Source organism: Morone saxatilis, unplaced genomic scaffold (assembly GCF_004916995.1).
Source record: "Morone saxatilis isolate NCDOM2014 unplaced genomic scaffold, NCSU_SB_2.0 Contig16, whole genome shotgun sequence".
Lineage (NCBI taxonomy): Eukaryota > Metazoa > Chordata > Actinopteri > Moronidae > Morone > Morone saxatilis.
The window spans coordinates 18,991,141-19,010,997 of record NW_023339718.1 but is presented as its reverse complement, the minus strand read 5'-3'; the positions used below and the strand labels follow the sequence as shown (position 1 = coordinate 19,010,997).

General features: G+C 39.2%; 1 protein-coding gene across 1 annotated transcript in view; it reads right to left on the bottom strand.

Moving 5' to 3' along the window:
- Positions 1 to 19,514, bottom strand: part of adamts3 (ADAM metallopeptidase with thrombospondin type 1 motif, 3) — a gene marked incomplete in the record, with an annotated part of 134,996 nt that extends 115,482 nt beyond the window's left edge. The window contains 3 exon segments of the mRNA XM_035658667.1: positions 12,809 to 13,248; positions 18,690 to 18,711; positions 19,126 to 19,514. Of these exon segments, the coding sequence (XP_035514560.1) occupies positions 12,809 to 13,248; positions 18,690 to 18,711; positions 19,126 to 19,185 (522 nt within the window).
- Between the last annotated feature and the right edge of the window lie 343 nt (positions 19,515 to 19,857).

Sequence of the window (19,857 nt, the reverse complement as noted above, 5' to 3'; positions counted from 1 at the left end):
TGTTTTGCATGTCAAAGATATCAAGTATTGTGTTGCACAGATATACATCGCGTAAACCGTTAACCCCAGCCTGTCCTCTTTTGTGAAACACTTGTGTGAAATTGTGAGTCACTGTGGAATCCAGTCTGCCCTTAGTTTTCTTTGCAACTGGTTTTGCTTCTGGCCTCCTCGGGATGACATAACCAGAGTTGGACTAATGTCCCTCCTTGGTCTTTCTAAGCATTCACACCTTCTTCTGGTCCCCATGCCTGACTCGGCATGTCTTCATCATCTCCCAGTCCTGGGTCGCAGTATGGCCTCAATTCAGTCCACTGAAAGGCTGCTGAACCTTGGTTCTGTTGCCAGTTCAGGTCCGAGCTTCCCAGTCCCAGCGCAGATCAGCTAACCTAGGACCCCTAGCTGGCACGGCTAACCGAGCTGGATAAACTAGCAAACACCGCGTAACGTTTCTGGTGATATGTTGTCCCCATTTTGTTTTCGAGTATGAATTCGACAGTAGTTAATTGGTTAAATATAGCTCCTTTAATTGAGGATGAATTTCAACCAAGTAAAATGTCAATACGGGGAGCATAGGTGTGCATAACTCTGGAGATACTCTGCCAACCAGTCTGTTTTTCTATTTGAAGATTTAATTTAATCTGCTGAAGTATGAGCTGAGGTCAACCCCCAAGTTCGAAACTGATGTGTGGACCCAAAGCTGATCGCATGTGATAATCTGAACAGACCCGCATGAACAGTATTCACGCATCACATCAACGTCATCCTAAACTACTTAAAAATTATCATCCAGGAATCTCTTTCCCACAAACAACAAACACATCAGTAAAAGTTACTTCTCCAGCTGGGAAATGTAGTGTCTTTGCTAAAATAGTCGTGTGAAGTCTGGCAGAAGTCTTGTAATGGATGAAAATGGCCTTGTGGAAGATTATTTGGCAGCAATCCCCATAAATTAGTGTAAAAAAAAACGGTAGTGCAACAAACCTGGCACACTTTCACATTACGCAAGACTTGAAACTCTCCAAAACTGCTCTGCCATCTCCGAGTTTGGCTTTCACAGCAGAAGGGTTTCTGATGGCACATTTTTTCTGCCACCCACTACTTCTGTGTTATTCAGTATCAGAGGAAACGAATAGCAGGTGTCTGACAGAGGCTCTAAACACAACCCTCAAAAAAGGATCAAGAGTCCTGTGTTCCATCAGTTTAATATCCCCAACATCAGCCCAAGCCAAGCAGGACACCACTCCTCCTGCCAAAAAAAACATATGGGATTCAGCTGAAGGGGCTCCAGTTTTTCAAAAACAGTCTCTTTCAGTCTAAACTTCTTAAGGAGTCGTCATGAACTTGCTTCGTTTAAAAAAAAAAAAAAAAAAAAAGCTGAGGTACTGCAACATTGAAAAAAGGTCTGAATTCAGCCAGGACACTGCCACCTTTCACCCTCAGTGTTGTTCAAAGGTGTGTTTGCTTTCAAAAATGTGAGCAAACCTTCGTCATCATTACCTGCCATTTTCATCCCCAGCCTTTAAAGGAACTTTAAGGGGGAAAAAATACACAAGTTCATTTCTTGTGATTTGCAGGGGGTTATTGATAGTCTTCAATCCCTTGGCAGAGAAGTAGAAACTATTTTCTGAGAAAGCTCAACAATATTAAAGTCCACAATAACAACTACCAATAAATCATTGTATCACATCTATGCCTATTTGCCTTCTGAAGTGTTTTTCTTAAAAAGAATAAAATATTAGAAAGTCAAAAACAAAAGTTTAAAGATAAACTAAAATGAAGGAGAGTTTTTGGTACAAGAGCAGAGCAGAGAAGGGTGAAACAGGCTGCACTTTGAGAAACAATATACAAATTTATTTTAGTTCAGCCTTTTTGTGCTGCTTCACCAAACAGAGCAAACATTTACAGACGGCTTTGAGGAGGCGGTGAGGAGTCCACACTTGGCTTAAAATAAAACCTCATGTTGGTGAATGGCTCTCAATGTCTGTCTGTAACGACAACAGAAAATGTGGGATTCTCTTAAGTTTATATAGGTCATGATTAAAAATGTTTCAACACATAAATATCAATAAAAAGCACCCCTGCAGTACACACTGAACTGAACCCTCGACTGCTGAGGAGAAAACTTAGAAGAAATAGCTTGGCTTTGCATATCTTGGTGTGCCTCCCCTCGTGTACCTCAAACCATATACCCAAACAGCTCTGGGGTCAAGCCTTTGCAACAAGCCTTGGCTAAGTCAACAAGGAACATTAAGAACTATTAGTGAATAAAACTCTTGTGCCCAACTACAGTTCACTGCAAAGAGGAACTGGCTCACTTTCTTTTTCTAATCAAATAGGATATTTTCTTTGCTTTTTTTTCCTCCACGGCAGCTCCAGATATGTCAGGAGCTGTGCACGTCCAAAATGCTCTTTTATGTCTCCAAGGCCAAAAGTTTAGGCCACTGAACACACGTAGCTCTTAGCAAAATCGTATTTACTCATTTTGTCACTCTTCATGAATCTCAGCGTTGTAAATGTTTCCTCCAAGGCGAGTCTTGCCTGAGGGGTTTGAGGAGGAGCCATTAAACTGCCCAGATGGACTTGACAGCGAAGGATCAGGAGAGAGTTTTAGTTCAAATCTCCTCCAACAGGCAGGGTTTTTGCTCTGAAAGGATACTGATGCATTACCCATCAGGCCTACAGTGTGTTTACACTTGTGAGTCTCACATGCCACAGACACAGCAATGCCTCACCCCTTTTGGCTGGCAGAGCTGATTATGCAACATGACACACATAAAGAGGTGGCCAAGTTTTACAGAGCCGCTAGCGAGGTAAAGGTTAATATCAACAGTCAGACATGCGGTTCTCAGGTCAGCTCTTCCTCCGTCTGTCTGTGTCTGTCAAACAGTCGGTCCGACTGCCAAGGACCGCTAGAAAAAGAAAAAAAAGATTCTCCTTCATGCAACACAGGGTAAGAGGAGGTTTTTGTTCCAGCTGTCCTGCTTCATGGAAACAAATGAGTGAGGCTAACACAGTATTTCATGGTTGCTTTAAGGCATTTCCAGGCAGCTTACAGTTTGTTTGTCAAGATGAAATAAAAGCTGGTACTTTGTGGCACACAGTTGTACTTGCTGCAGCCGAAAGGGCACAAAAGTCAGATTTTTTTTCCCCTTTCACACGTGACACAGATCTGATGTTCCGTAATCAGCAGAAATTGGAAAAGATCTGCATGCAGTTCTGAACCACATGTATATACAGGCACCAAATCAAACAGATTTCTATTTGAACGTGCAAGCCACAATCTGGCAGCAGAGTCATTGACTAATAAATATCTGCCTTTAGACCAGATTACTGTGTACATACATATTACAGCAGTAGCATGTGTGTTGAGAGTGTCAATATTTATGCCTATATCACATGTACAATACATGTTACATGGTTGACTCCTGAACAGCTCAATTAAGGAAATACAGCTTGCATTAGAGCTTTTGGTAACACTTGGATAGCCCACCTACAGATACTTTATAGAGTATTTGTAACATTTCAACAGTGTATAGAGTATGTATGACAACTCATGCCTAACCAAGGTCTTTTTTGAGCCTAATACTAACTAAATCTTAACCATAGTAGTGTGATATCAGAACATGGCTATAAGCTGGTGAAACAGACTCTAAACTATCCAAATAAAGTGTTACCAAGCTTTTCCCTAAAGGTTTTCTGTGGTATTTTGTAAACTGTACATGGGATAAAGGATTTTGAAATTGCTGGCAGCTTTAGTAGTTTGTTCACATGTTCACAGTGCTGTACAGCAGTCAGACCCCACTGGGGCATGTATGGATGAGCCTTTTATCAAAGTATATATGTCATTTTATAACATGATTACAATATAGTGCATAAAGTGAAACTGAATCCTAAATTTTCTGGAAATTCATTTAAGAAACTGAGATTTATAACCTTCTTGACCTTGTGTGAGAAAATAATCAGGTTCAGTACCAGTTAACAAATATATTTTACCTCACATATTACCAAACCATGGTTATACTCTACTTAGTAGAGTGTTTTCAACAGCTAAAATAATTACATAATGAGCTACAACAAATAAAGGATCAGAATTAGATCCAGCTTTATACAGTTGATACCCATCAAGTAAACATCTGCCTCAATATAAACAACACGTGTAACAAACTGCATAATTAATCTAAGAAAACATATTATTTGAACTATTACAGTAAAGCTGAGCAAACATTTACATGAAACATAACAAGACTAACAACCTGGAGTGGTGCTTGCAGCTCTATGAGGTTGTACTTATATAGGTTATAAAGGTGCTTTGAGCTAAATGCTAATGTCACATGCTCACAATGACAATGCTAACATGATGATGTTTAGGTATAATGAGGCTGATGGGAATCTCATTATGTTGCATTATCAGATTTAAATTTTGACCCTATAATGGCACTATGAAAGTCAGGGGATCACCAAAGTCAGGCAGATTTATCCTCTGGGAACCATGAATGTCTGTACCAAACTTTAAGGTAATCCATCTAATAGTTGTTTAGATATTTTAGTCTAAACCAAAATGTTTGTCGTTGCCAAAACGATATATAAAAACTAAGCACAAATGGTATTTAGGCTACATTGTAATGCCTTTAAAATTCCAGACACACCATAAGTGAGATGTGGTTTACACTTATTCCTTATCTGCAAGTGTTTCCTTTCAACATCCCAGAGAACATATTAAGAGTCCAAAATAACTAATCAGCACCAGCCCTGCATCAATATAACAACTCAACTCAAGCTCACTGTAACACATTTCAATGTTTGCCTCTGAAGGCTGTTTATTTTAATTAAAAGTTTGTTTTTGAGGTCTGGGGCTCTATTACCGGAGCATGTCATTTATAATAACGTGAGGGAGTTACTCATCACAAACCAGAACATTAAATCATACTCTTCGATCATTTTTCCCTGCTCTGCATAGCTGGACAAAAAACAGATGCAGAGATTATGTCCTTCAGTCTAAAAATACATCAGACATGAGAAGCTTCCCCTCTCTGCATTTCAGGGCAACAACTCCACAATAAAATATCTGCAGTATGTGAACCATCACCTCTGTGACAAGGGAACCCTGTGAGCACATGAGGAGAGACCAGACATGAACTTGGAGTCACGTTGGGGGAGGAGAAGGATGGGAATGACACAGTATACGTCCATTTCTGACATCTTGAGGTCAGTCACATTCCTTTGTTGTTGGCTCTAATGCCTTTTTTCCCCCACTTTGTGCTGTATGCTTCATCACATGAAAAAGAAACAAGGCTCACATAACCAACCATCCTCAGCTGAGTGGGTCCTTCTGTCTGTTTACGATGAACGCACTGTACTTGTAAAACTACCGTCCTTTCACAAAAAAAACCTTCTTACAGACCAGATGTGTTTCTGGCATCAAACACTGTCATTATATCCCATAAACGGAAGCAAATACCTTCAAAGCCCATATTTCAAAAAGCAGTGACAAAGTTGAAAAGACCATTGAAGAGTCCATGTTGTAAATATTTCAGACTTACGCAAGCTTATATGTATAATTTCAAACCAAGACATAAGCATTGGCATTGTTTTCATGCAAATCAGAGATAATTCACAGGAGGCCATGATTTCAAATGCAACTGAATTGTTTTTGCAACCGCAACATTCAAAAAGTTTGTTTTTGATCCATATTTTACTAAATCTTTTCAGAAAAGATTAACTTCACCATGTTAACATTTTACCGGACAATGTTTAGCCTCGGGGACTGCCAGCACAAGGAAATGTTAAATGAATATGAATATGTAGGCAGGACTGAAGAAAAAGATCAAACAATGCCCATTATAAGCCTTTAATCAACTACTTGCCTCGGCAATATATGGATCAAGACATGAGAATTTTTTTCAGTTTTCAGTTTCAGTTTTTTTTGGTATGCAATTGGAACATTAAAAATATGTCATCTTTCTTCTTTCTCCTTTCAAGTAATCTAGTAATCATTCAGTGTCAGAATTTCAGGTACAAAGTCAACAAAGTTCCAAACAGTGATAAACAGTGTGTAGGTTCAAGAGTACCTGGGCTGGTTAAACATTAGTAACATTTCAAATTTGTCAGAGCTTGTGTCATACTTTGCTTTTACTTTCTCTGTTGCTTTGGCTAAAAGTCTGGTCACACTTTAAAAATGTATGATTCAGGATTTTTAGAAATCATAAATCATTAGAGTGAACTCAAAATAAATAGGCTAATAAGCTGACAGATTCTGCTTAGCACCATATTTCAATGAGCCCTCCAACATGACCCAGACAGAATAATTTCTACTCCACACAAAACAGAGCTCAGTGCTGATATATTTAATCTGATTTTGTCAAGAAACCCCTCTGCCTGGTTTCTCTGACATGCATGCAACATGAAGGTAGTCTCCCACACAGGCCAGCAAAGATCACCCTCGCTTCACCCCCACGCTGCTACTGCTACTGCTGAAGCAGAGGAAGTATCTGCCTCATAAGCATTTAGCAGTCAGGCTGCCTGCCTGCCTCCAGTAAATTCTTCCAGACAGCAGCCTGGCTATAATTAAGAAACAGTAAAACACACACCTAGCGAGGGCTAGGGCTACCACTTGAGATCAAAGACCACTGGCCCTCAACAACAGGGTTTTTCATCAGCAACCACTGGTTTGGTGAGTGTTTGATCTTGGGTTATGCAGTCCTGCATGCTTTGCATTTAGGCTGCAAACAATGTGAAGAGAAAAGATCATCATGTTCTGCGTTAGAGCAAGACCAAATAGTAAAAGTATAAGTTAAGTATATTTAGATATAATATATAGATACAATCCTTTTCTTGGTTTCACCAGGTCTTATTTAGACTGATTTACACCCAAACGTATGCCCCAGGTTTTACCTTTTTGTGATTTACACTTAGTCCTCATGTGATGTTGACAGTTTGCCTCAGGAGTTTAGTGAAGAGAGAAAAAGAACAAATGAGCTGCTGACTCCATGCCCAAAAAACATGAAATGGTCCAACCCGGTCTCACTCCCAAGTTATCAAATACTGCAGCTTGGTGAGTGACCCTCCACTTCAAAATATGTAGATTTCCCTCTAGCATCATTTGTGGACACTGTTGAAGTCAGGTGAAGTAGTATTAAGAGTGAGAAAGTCCACATGTTGAGGAGGTGGGGCGGATGGATGGTCCAAACAAACACAGGACCAACCCAGGACACCACTGTTCGTGTCCCACGTGAAACCAAAAATACATTTCTTTTAAGTAGCATACATAAGTTAGAGTCATATAGCAGGGGGCCACTGACCAAGTACAAAACAGTATGTGGCAAGTTAGGATTGTGAACATGTGTGCTCACACTAAACCGTGAGATGCTCTGACCCAGACGTCACAGATTTCCAACCAAATATAACCCACTTCCTTTAAAAGGCAAATCACTTTAAACTGATTACACATATTTTAATATGTGCCTGCAAATGTGCAATTTGGTACTGCTGTAACAAGAAACTGATGATCACATTTTACCGTAATTAAGTCCTGTGATGCTGACAGCTCCAGAAATACTTCCAGTAATAAACAATGAGGACATAAATGCCCAAAGTCCCTTTTTAGTGAGCACAAAAGAAGAAATGGTCACAATACAGTGTTTGTACTGCCAACAGTATTTCTAAAATTGGTTTTAACTGATTTTTGCACAAAAATAAACTTTTCTAAAAGGCAGGTCAGGTGAAACTGGCCCAGATTTTATTTTAGTGTTCTATTTTCATATCCCATCATATACAAATGAGTCCCTTAATGCAAGTAAAAAAAACAAGTATTTGCAAAGTGCAAAAAATATATAAAATATAAATATATAAATATAAAAAAATATATTTTTTATATTTATATAAAAACTACAGTGGACCATTATATCAGTGTTTGTCTTATATATAAGACAAACACTGATATAATGGTCCACTGTAGTGTGATATCATACAGTACAGTGTTGTATGCAACAGCAGTCTTTTCAGATCAGCCTTCCACTGGGCAAAGCGACTGACCCTTTGATGACTGTTGGCATCTTCAAAGTGACATCCTGCCACAACAGTATTTACAAAGCAAAACTCACATCCTGTGTGGCCCCCTCTCAGGCCTGAATCTCCTGCAAGGTTCAGCTATAAATGTCTTGGAGAGACAGAATCAGCCCAAGTGATGAACTGCTTCCTCCCGCTCCAATCAAAGGAAATGGCCAAATCCTGCAGTGTACAGGAGTGACTTAAAGGTCAGACTGGCATTGCCTTTATTTAGGACATGTGCTTGACTGCCAATGTAATATTTATATTTATATTAGAGATTATATTTAGGAGTTCATACAGGGATGCTGCAGTTGGTCACTTCAGAAAAAATGAAGTAAAGTGGTTAAACATTTCAGGTCTTTTATGCCTTTATTTGATAGTGACAGAAAGGGGAGAGAGAGTGGGGATGACATGCAGTAAATGGCTGCCAGTCAGAATCGAACCCAAGCCACTGCCATAAGGCCTCAGCCTACATGGGGTGCACACTCAACCAGGTGAGCTACTGGGCGCCCTGAGCTTTTTCCCTCTTCAATAAAACTCAGGGACAGGACATTAGCGAGCTAGGCTAACTAGCTTCCATTTTCTGAACTCTCAGTTTTCTGCTGCTATTTTCTTAAGTTTGATTCAGTGTCAACGTCATTACACTGAGCTTGACGATGCAATGACAGAAACGTGAACTCCATTAGATTTTGTATCCAAAGATAAAATTATATTAACATTATATTATAATAATATGATAATAATACACTGATTGACAGTCGGTATAATATTACCATTTCTCAGGGGCAGAGCTGAGGCCTCAGGGGGCAAAAAGAAACAGGATTTAATAATGGCGTCAAACCTACACTTTAAATGAGTCATGCAGCGAGGTGTAATTCATATTCTGATTCTTTGTACTCCCACTTAATATACAAATTGTCCTTTAATATCTTCTCTACAGAGCTGTCTGTCAGACAACAACATCATAAAACTATTTTTAGATGAATAACAGTGTGTCAGAAATATTATATGTGATTCATTAGGATGCTGCTTTCTGTTAAAAATGCTGCATTCACATGAATTCAGACAGCCAGCAGACAGATAACAGACAGTGCTGTGTGGAAGGGCCTTCCTTATGGTGATGTCGCATTGTTTACGAAGACAGGAATAAATATATTAAATAAAACATTTTTGTGAATATTATTTTATGTAATTTATTAATTATTAGTCCCTCATTGTCCAGATTGTCCATGTTTTCTTCTTGTGTGAGGGAGCTATGCAACATCTGCTTTTAAATACCTGAACTCTGATGAGCAAGTTTACACATTATTTTTTTAGCTTTTGAGATTTTAAAGGTCCCATGATGGTAGTCTTAGGTCCTGTAACGTAATCCACTTCCTGTCAAAATAGATTGCTGCAGTGGAACAACAAAGAAGTATCAATCCAAAGTGTAATTATTTACAATTGGTTGGAAATAGAAAAACTCTGAAATTTCATACCAGCAGCATAAGTTTGAGATTGTTGAAAAAACAGTTGCCAACAATTTTGATAATCAATTAAATGTTTTTGTAAAGCAAAATGGAAAAAATTCAAATGTGAATTGCTTATCTGTTTACTGGGAAGTTCAAGAGCCTGTTTCATGGGATTCAGTCATCTTTCATTTGGACTGATGATACTTTCTTTATTCCTGCCTCACTCCAAAACTGTTTTTACACCATGTTTTTTCCAGATCTTAATTTGCAACTTTCAGTTTCCCTAAGTTATGGAATCTTAAAAAAATTAATACTTTCAATGCTATTTATTAAAGACAGGCTTTTATGGTGTGTTTACTGCAGCTCTTATTAGCTGGAGATTGTAATTATTTGACTGAATTGGAAAAATATGATTGATTAATTTTGCTTGTATGTGTAAAAGCACATTATAACTAAAGTGTTGTGTAATATAATCTTTTAAGGTCATTCACAAAGCCAAGAGAGTTTATAGTTGCATTAAAAAAAGATTTCCTATATTGTAGAGTTCTCATTTCAGTCTGCTCATTGAGAGGAAATACTGTATGTTGTTTGTCTGACATCATATGATGGTAGAATCAAGTTTCGTGCAAAACCCAAAACAATACCTGTCCACTCTGCTCTTGTGAATCCACCTCTTTACATTTTCCATTTTCATTTTCATGAAAATCTCCTCTCATCACCTTGAAAAACACAGGTCAACATCACACACACACTTTGTGTTTTTACTGGCCAGCAACACTATCAAAACCTCACACTCCCACGTCTGCCTGTGAGAATCTCTCTCTACAAATGTGCTGCCTTGTTACAAGTGTTGTTATGTGAAGGGAATAAAGTGAACCCCTGCAGAGCAGAATCAAATCATAGGGATACACACACATATCTAAGAAAATGCAGACTGTCAGGCATTCATGTTTCATGATTTAAGTGAAAGTCCCCGAGGATCTCTTGCTCACTATCATCATAGCCATGGATCACGTGCTGCCTTTTGATATGCAACAGTAAAGGCTACTCTTGATGTTGTAGCCAGGTTTGCGCATACCTTTACAACTAAATACTAGTGCAATCTTAAAATCAGTTACAGCTTAGTTGAACAGATTAAATGGCAAGGCACACTGAGATACAATAAATTCAGTGAGGAGACGTCATCCCTTGAAACCAACCCTGAATTTTTTCACAGCAGCCATTCTATTGCATTGACATGAAATAGTAAGGTAAATACAGGTGCTACTAATACTAACTACTAATTAAGGTTCTGGTCCCTTTAGTGTAGCAGAGCCTTTCCAGTGAGCCAACATGCACAATAGCAGCACCCTGACTCTGTCTGACCTGAATGGATCAAAGCCTTAATTAGTATAATTTGGTAACATTTGTCTGTGTTTAGCCATGCATTTCAAATCAATATAGCCACTGTAAAAAAGGTCTATTGTCATCCAAAACTCATGCTAACATGCTCACAGTGGCAATGCTAACATGTTGATGTTTGGCAGGTATAATCTTTACCATGTTCAGCATCTTAGTTCAGCGTGTTAGCATGCTAAAAGTAGTTACTTAGCACAAAAACACAAAAAACAGTGTACTTTAATTATGGCATTATTATTGTCATTAGATTTGCAGATATTTGGTTAAAAAAAAGGTAGTGTTATACAAAATACTGGGCAAACTGACCAGATAATGGGGCAAGGAGAAAAGTCAGAGACTCAGAGACAATTCATCCTGCAGGCAATGGTAAATGGACTGTTCTTGTATAGGGCCTGTCTGGTCTTTTGACCACTCAAAACACTGTAACACTACATTCCACATTCACACAATTGGCAAAGGCCATCACAAACAGAAGCTAACTCATTTATCCACATTCATACGCAATTTGGAATTCAGTATCTTGCTCAAGGACACCCCGACATGCAGCTGGAGGAGTGTCCCGCTCTACCCCCTGAGCCACAGTTGCCCTATGTGTAAATGTGAAATTTCATGGCAATCCAGCTTATAGTTTCAGAGATATTTCCCTCAAACTCAGAAATGTCAACCTGCTGGTGGCAGCAGAGAGGAAGACAGGTCAGTCACCAAAGTCAGTATGATTCATTGTCTAGGAACCATTAATATTTGTACAATATTTTTTGCCTCTCCATCTGGTTGATGTGAAAATATTTCAGTGGTGAATTTGGCCAGCTGGTGGGGCAACATATCACTCACAGGTGAGTCAGAGTATCACTGAAGTCATTAGCAATCATAGCAATCAATCATCTACCGAATAGTTGATCAGATATTCTAGTCTGGTCAATAGAGATAGACTGACAGACAACCATGGTTGTGATGAACTCTACTACTACTAAATGTAGTTTAGTCTAAATTTACTGAGTTTACATTCTATTTGATTGCTGGTCACATGCTTCTGTAGCTTACATTGCATTAGAGAGGAATCCATTACGATGTGTTCAATGCTCTGATGAAGGCTTCATTCTGAAACATTTTGCCATTTGTTGTAAATTAAATTCATAAAATGATTAAAGCATGAGACGTTTTGGGGAAAACAAACACAGTGCAGCTCAACAGAAATTCAGTGCAAGAGTAGCGCACCCACAAATTCTGGCTACAGACAGTACTTGTAAGTAGGAATAAATCATTGTTGGTTCAGTTTCTTCAGCAGAATGCTGTTAATAATAAAAATATTAGGTAACACTAGCTTTATCTTTTTATCAAGTTGATTCTGAAGGCCTATCAGGAGTCATAAGTTGCAGTACATCCTTTGTGTTGCTTTAAAGGCTACTCAAAGGATGTTTCTGGAGCAGAGAACTTCATTTGAAGGTCTCTGGGTTTGGTTAACTGAGCCTTTTCCTTGAGCCGAGAGATCTTTTGTTGGCCTACTCTGGGAGATTTTGGCCCAGGTCATTCCCCAATTACTGCTCAAGTGTTTTATGAGGGGTGATGGGAAGGATAGGACTGCAGACTTTTGCGGAGCACAAAGGGAACTCGTGTTTTATGTTGGGAAGGGGTTGGGGGGGAAATCCGTTGGGTTTGTGGTTGCAATGGATGGCCACTCACCCATGACAAACTTCTGTACAAAAAGCTATTCCGTCTGCCCGCCTGAAGAATATCTCCAAGAACAATGTGCTGTAAAAATGCCGAGTGCTGACGTAAAGAACGGCTACCTTCAGGAGTTACGGACATCTTAAATCCATTAGTGTCAGTTGATAAGGTCATGGCGCTTTTGTAATGAAAAGACAGGGTTTGAGGGGTTTGGGGTGCAAAGAGCTTTATGGATGAGGAGGACTTACCAGTCCGTCACAGTTGTTAATAGCAACCGCGGCCCCGGGGACGTCCGTGATGTCACCGATAAATGTGCAGTCTGTCTTTAGCAGCTCACGCCGCAGTATCCTCTCGGTCCCGGTGGTGGATTCAGTCTGGTTGGCGCCTGTACTGGCATCATCACCAGCGCTGACACTGACGTTCCTGAAGCCTTCAACCTCATCGTGCCACTCCACCATAGCACCTGGCGCCACCAGCTTGTTGTTTGGACGCAGACGGAGGTGGAACTCCTTCCCAAATGCAGAGATGTTGAAGAAAAGTTTCTGTTCAGATTCACCAGAAGAAAACACCTCCCTCTTGACTCGCTGCTTGTGAGTAGCAGAGAGCAGGTGTGACAGGTAGTGTCCATGAGAGTCGGTGCTGAAGGGAGTGACGAGGCCATATTCCTTCAGCCGGCTCCTGAGCTGGTCTGTAAAACAGCACAATGACATTAGATCTTTTTCCTTTCAAGAGAGCAGGGCAAATAAAAACACACTACTGCATGGTTGCAAAACCTTGTTCAGTCTCTTTTCATTCATTCAAGTTTTCATGTGATGTGAGGAGGATATAACGCTCCGAATTGTGTGGCTGCATGCAGCAGAGCCCTACTGTGTTGAGCTTATGTTTTATTGTGCTTGTCTTTTCTCTCAAAAAATAGTAAATGAAAAATATCAACCATCACAAGTTCCCAGAGTCAGTCTTTAAATAGCTTGTTATGTCTGACCAACAGTCCAAAACCCAATGATATTCAATTTACAATTATATAAAAACTGAGAAAAGGAGAAATTCCTCACATTTGAGATGTTGGTCCCACAGAATGTATGGTAATTTTGCTTAATAAATGACTATTAATTATTTATATAAATTATTGATTAATTTTCTGGCAACTGAAATTTTAATCAACAAATCGATTCAGTACAAGATCAGGTCTCTCCTGCAGCTCGAGTCTATTTTATTACTATCATCAACAGTCATCAGTTGGAAGACTTCAAAATGCCAAGACACTACACAAGAGTTAATTGAGTTTTTGGATTTTACGAATCTAGAAAACAATCATGACAGTATGACATGAATACTTTTCTGCTCTGTCTTGATACTTGAAACCATATAATTAGCACAATGCTACACACATATTCAGAATTTCATCTAGACTATTGCCAATGATTGTTTTGATGATTTCTAGAAGTTCTTAAGTAGCTGTTGGTGCATTTTAATGTTCAAAGTAAGTACCTAGCTAAAATATGCATCCTATACTGGATGGTAGTCAATATCATCTTGGCATGGTGCTTCATTTACCCTGAGGCCCTTGTTCATTGGCTAATTTGTGGTCAACTCAATTGTACAAGGAAATCTGTTGGGCTTGAAACACTCTCAGTTTAAAGGAAATTTCCACCCAGGCTTGGTTTGCTTTTCCAAATGTGTGCAATGGCAGACACATTCAAAATGTTTTGGTTGGTTTTGGTTGGAAAAAAATGTAACATGAATATTAAAACCTTGTAATTATCTTGTAGGTTTTGACAAGAGGACATTTAAACAGGTGTCAATGGCGAAACTCAAATTACACGTCTGAGAAAATGACATGCTTTACAAATCATAGCATGCACGCTCTGGACAAAATAAAAAACACGTTTTTGAGAAAGAAAACATGAAGATATCTTTCAGCCAATTTGGTGCTGATACATATGAAATGACACACATTAATCTGTGAGGGATGAAAGCAGCTTGATCATAGAAACTTTGTAAGGTTTACACAGATAAGAAAACACTGAGCACTGTCAGAGCTCTACAACCAAAGCAAAGTGGCACATGTCTGCCTTTGAACATGAAAAAACATGGCCTTTTTAGAGGGCAAATACCTCACAGTTACATCAAGTTCACTTTACTATTTCTGCAAACATGAATGGCACAGAGTAAGCTGTTTGATACTGATGTGTGAAAAGGTTATGCAACATGTGCGTGTCTGATGTAAGTTTAGATAGAGTATTTCTCCAGTCCACAGTTTGCTTTTTGCGAAAAAGCTGGTGAGACAAATCTTTAAGGGATTAAAAAGTTATAGAATAAAATGGGTCAAAGAGGAGTCAAGAATTAGCACCGATGATTAGTAAGTATTTGAATAGTAGGGTTTCACTGCTTAATCCTCAGGAGGCCCAGGGTATAATCTCAAGAGCCATTACTCCTACTTAGAGTAAGAAATCTGCTCTTTTTCTTACTCTATTTCTACTACTCTCTTTAGACCTACAACACAGGTGCATTTCAATATTTTCTTAAAAACTTCAAATAACAATAATGATTTAAAATTTTTATAAACGCAAACCCCATTTTGAAACTATATGAAAACTATTTATGCTGCGCTTCTGTTGTATTACTGACAAAGCGGCTGCTATAGGAGTGTTTTCTGCAGTATCAAACTGCAATTGCTGTTACTAATCTCTAAAGGATTACAACTACAATAATTTATCTCTCAAAAACTCTAGTCTTAGTTTACCTTCATCAGGACTTTGTTTTGTTTTTACATTTGATTGATAGTGGCAACGTACGTACGCAAACAACCCAACAACTGTCATCACATTTATTTCATATGTTGCTGAATCCTGATTGATCGCACAATCCTGATCCCCACCCACCCAAAACAGTGAGAGGAGTAGACAAAAACACGAATCCAGAAATCTTTCATGATAAATGACAAAAACCGCTCTAACTTTGGAAGATAAAAGTGTGTTCCTGTATTACCTAATTTCTCTAAGAGGACTAAGAAGCTCACTGAAAAAACATATTTTCAGGGCCTTTCAATTCTTTTTATGACCTATTAATCCATAAGAGTTTAGGAAAAAGAAGAGTAAAAGCTTACTTTTCAAAGAGAACAAATGTTCTGACAAGCTGAATAACCCTCAAAACAGACACAATTGCTCACAATTGAAAGATGAGATACATTCAATAAATAACAAAAGCAGTCCACACGTTATTATTCTTAAAGGTCATCCATTCCAAGGCCCATCCTTCATTGTGTCACCAAAAAACCCAAACAAAATGATTCTGCACTATAATAGTTCAAAGTAAGTTCAAAATGTACTTACAGTATCTTTTTATTTTCTGAGTCTATTCAAAGTCTAGTCAAAATGATGCATTCGGTCAAAGGAAGGAAGGTTTTCCACTTTACTCATTGACTTCCATGTTCACAAAAGTCACTAGTCGTGTTGTCAGAACGTTAGCTTGGGTTAGTCCTGTAGGTTATGTACTTAAATGAAGATCTGGATGTGGATTTTTCTGTTTTGATTTATTTTCTCTCTTTTGTCTTTCTTGTTTTATTATCATTACCTGTTGTTGTCAAATATCGACTTAAAGGTCTGAAAGAAAGTGAATTGCTTAATTAAACTGATGGGTCAATTAAAGTCCTGTCATACTACACTCAGTAAAGCAGTGTGGAAACGAAGACTAAAAGTGGCATCCCTTACTAAAAGTACATCCGCTGGTCTATTTTCTATTGTGAGTGGGGAAATTAGTCTCTCTGCCTCTGCTATGATAGATTTGTCTGTGTGATTGCTGAACACTGGTGCAAAATGGCAATACTCCAAAGACACTCTTCTTTGATTTTTTGGTTCTCTGATTGTGAGGGTCTGACACTAAATGATGACATTTATTGTTGAAGCTTTAACTCACTTGTACAGAATATGTTATCAAACCAGCTAAAAAACACATATTTATATCTCAGTGCAACATCTGCTTGGAAAGTTTGCACTTATTTTCATATAGAGAATGAAGGGTCACTGAATGGTTTGAGGAGTACAAAACCAATGTGAATCATATGTTATGGCCTTCACAGTCACCAACCACTGGGATACTTGGGAAAACTGTTCTGCAGGCTTGTGGTATAGACTTACTAAGACATTTTATTTGGTTTTGTCCCTTAATTTGTCACCAATATGTCTGGACACCAGTACATGTTTACACACCATGCTGATCTCAAAGAACTAGAGCTGACAAAGTCTGGGTGATGCATCACCTCAACTTGAAAACATGTGAACTTGAACACACCACAAATACTTTAGCCAACGGGAGGAAAAAACAACAACAAACCAACAATTTTCACTCCACCATGAATGTGATTACACTGGCTCATAGTGTGCTTAAGGTCTCACTATTCAAACAAACGTGTTTGCATGATGTGTCACCTAACCACGTCTAATAGCAAAAGTGTTTTGTAATTGTCCTGAATTTGAAGGCAGGACAAAAAGGGGAGCTGGAGATGTATGTTTAAACCCTGAATATGTTAAGCACTCCTGGCTAATCCCGGCGTGAAATGGGCATGATTATCGGATAACTTGTCGGACACAGTCCCTCAACTCTAAGGTCAGACAAGTATGGGTTGAGTTGGATATTAGATTATATTCAATCATGGATCCTCACTTAAGTTAAAGCATACTGAGGCCTTTAGAGCTCTGAAACACCCAGTTGCCTTCAAAGAACTACTGCCGACAATCAAAAGCTTGTGAACAAACCACTTTCGTTAGCAGACATGAGATGAGGAAACTAGACAGTGTTTCTAACTAAAAGAAGTGTCAAACTGTCTATTTTCACACCTCTACACAACTGGCCAATCACTACCTAAAATGTTGTTGGATTGCTGGATTGTCTGACGCTGATTCCACAGCCGAAAAGTGGTTGATGCTGCAAGACTCTGACAAACACTTTGTGCGAAAATACTTAGTCCTTCAGATTTCAATTAAGAATATGACAAAATGTCACAATTTAAGCAGCTTTGCAAGAATATTTTTGGTTACTTATCCCAAACCTGTCTTACATTTTTCTGTGAGGTTTGCTCATATGAGTGATATTCTCCAAACAACAAAGGCTTACTCCTTTCAACCTGATGAATAACACCTGTTCATAGGAGGGAATCATTGGCATAGTCAATGTCCCAAAAATGACCATATAATTGCATTGTTTCCCTTCAGTTTGCTAAATAAAAACTGTTCATCCTAAAGCAAAAGCTTAGATCAACTTAAGAGATAGATTATAGACTGTTATACAGTAGCAGATGGTACACTGTCGGGTGCAACAGACAGCAACTTGCCATACCTTATGCGTTAATTTTCATGCCGTAATATGCCAATGAAATCTTAATCATCAAATTAGTGTGAAAAACGGCAGTCGATCTGTTCATGACTTTTAATAAAACTCTAAATGGAAGAAAATTGGGGAATTTGACAAGTTCTCATAAATCACTTAGGAACAAAATGTGTTTGTACAATTTGCATGAGGCCTATCGACTTTAACTTATTGGAGAAGAAAACTTGGAGGAGAAACGTTAAGAGAAACCACACTAATGGGTAAAATAACTGTTTTACAAGGCTGATAATGACCAAGAAGAGCCAACTACAGGCGACGGGCGACCACAAACGCCCACGGCGGTCCAACTGGCAGCTGTCATCTTGCTGTGTGAGGGCCCTTGAGGTGTTCAGAAGATAAAGACGGGTGTAAAGGGATCCTACGTGGGCACTGTTGCAGCTCACTTGTTTCTTAACCTCAGAATGGATAACAGATGTGCAGGATTTAGAAGTGGAATTTTCTTTCCTGTATAACAAAGCCCTTGAAGCAGTTCGCTCATGTAATACAAGTGTGTGTGTGAGAGAGAGAGTTGGAGGACTGTGTGTGTGTGTGTGTGTGTGTGTGTTTAGGGGGAATGGTGGGGTGGCAGCAGAGGGTAGAGGAGGGGGTGTATTACAGAGCTCCTCACACACAGACTCCCCTCCCACTTTGATCTCAGTGTACCAAGGTTGTCCTCCTGAGTTTTCATCAGTGTGGAGGAAAATCGCTTCCACTCTCTCACAACAAACATCTAATTATTAACAAGAACAAATAAATAGGACTTACCCTCTCTATCTACTTCACCAGCCTGTAAGAGGGAAAGAGAATCTCGTTAAATGCGGCACAAGCCAGAAGGAAATGATAATCTGAGATGTCCAGCAACAACAACACTACTGCCCTGCAGCAGTTTACTGTAGGCTGAGCTTCTTGTAAAAAAATTAAATAAAATAACAAAAATGACTCTATTTTACATGGCTTATGTAACAGGCTAAACTCATGCGTGTGCGGGGTCAACATGTATTTCACAGAGGAAGCAGTGTGCGCATTCACAGAGCCAAGCGTTAAAGTTTTGGACACTTAGAAAACCTGTTGCTGTGTCGGCCCACTTTTTCCGCTATGAAACGGCGTTTCACTTCACAATAACGGGGAGCAGTCTGAGAGGCAATATTGCGCACACTTACTGAGTAAAATGAGGGAACTGTGAAGCGATACAGACACTTACCTTGTCAGCTGAAGTCAATACAAATCCTACAAGTAGTAACGCTAGTGACAGGACAGCCATCACGAGTCTTAACTGATAAAGAGAAACTTTATCCCAACGTAAAAAAAAGAAAAAGAAAAGAAAAACTCGAGAAAAGAAAAAAGCTCTCTACGCAAGCGTGACCCGGCTCATTCAAAAAAAGGAATCAAAGTGGATGTGCAGACTGTGCCTGTTTCAGTTAAAAACGAAAAACACACAAGTAGTCAAAAGTTTCATTAAAGGGGAAGTGAGGCGAGTTGCGACACTTTTGTCAGTCAGTCAGTGTTTGTTTTTTTCTGTTGACTGAGTTTCTAGAAAGTTTTGGTGGAGTTAGTTAGTAGGACATCCCCTCTGCCGCTGGCCGGACAGAGCTCCAGTGTGAAGCTCTTGCAACCTGGCACTTGGCTCCCTGGCTAATAAACGGCAAGACCAGCCCTGCGTGACGTCACTCTGCCCTTTCTTCGAGCGTGAACACATGGAGGGAGTGAGGAGGAGGAGGAGGAGGAGGAGGAACACCCCCCTCCTGAACCTCATCCCGGGACAGGATGAGACAGAAAGCTCAACATGCTAAATGCGTGGTAACTTTAATCTAACCCACAGTGGTGGAAGAAGTATTCAGATCCTTTACTTAAAGGTCCAGGGTGTAACATTTAGGAGGGTCTATTGGCAGAAATGGATGATCATATTCACAAGTATGTTTTTCTTAGTGTATAA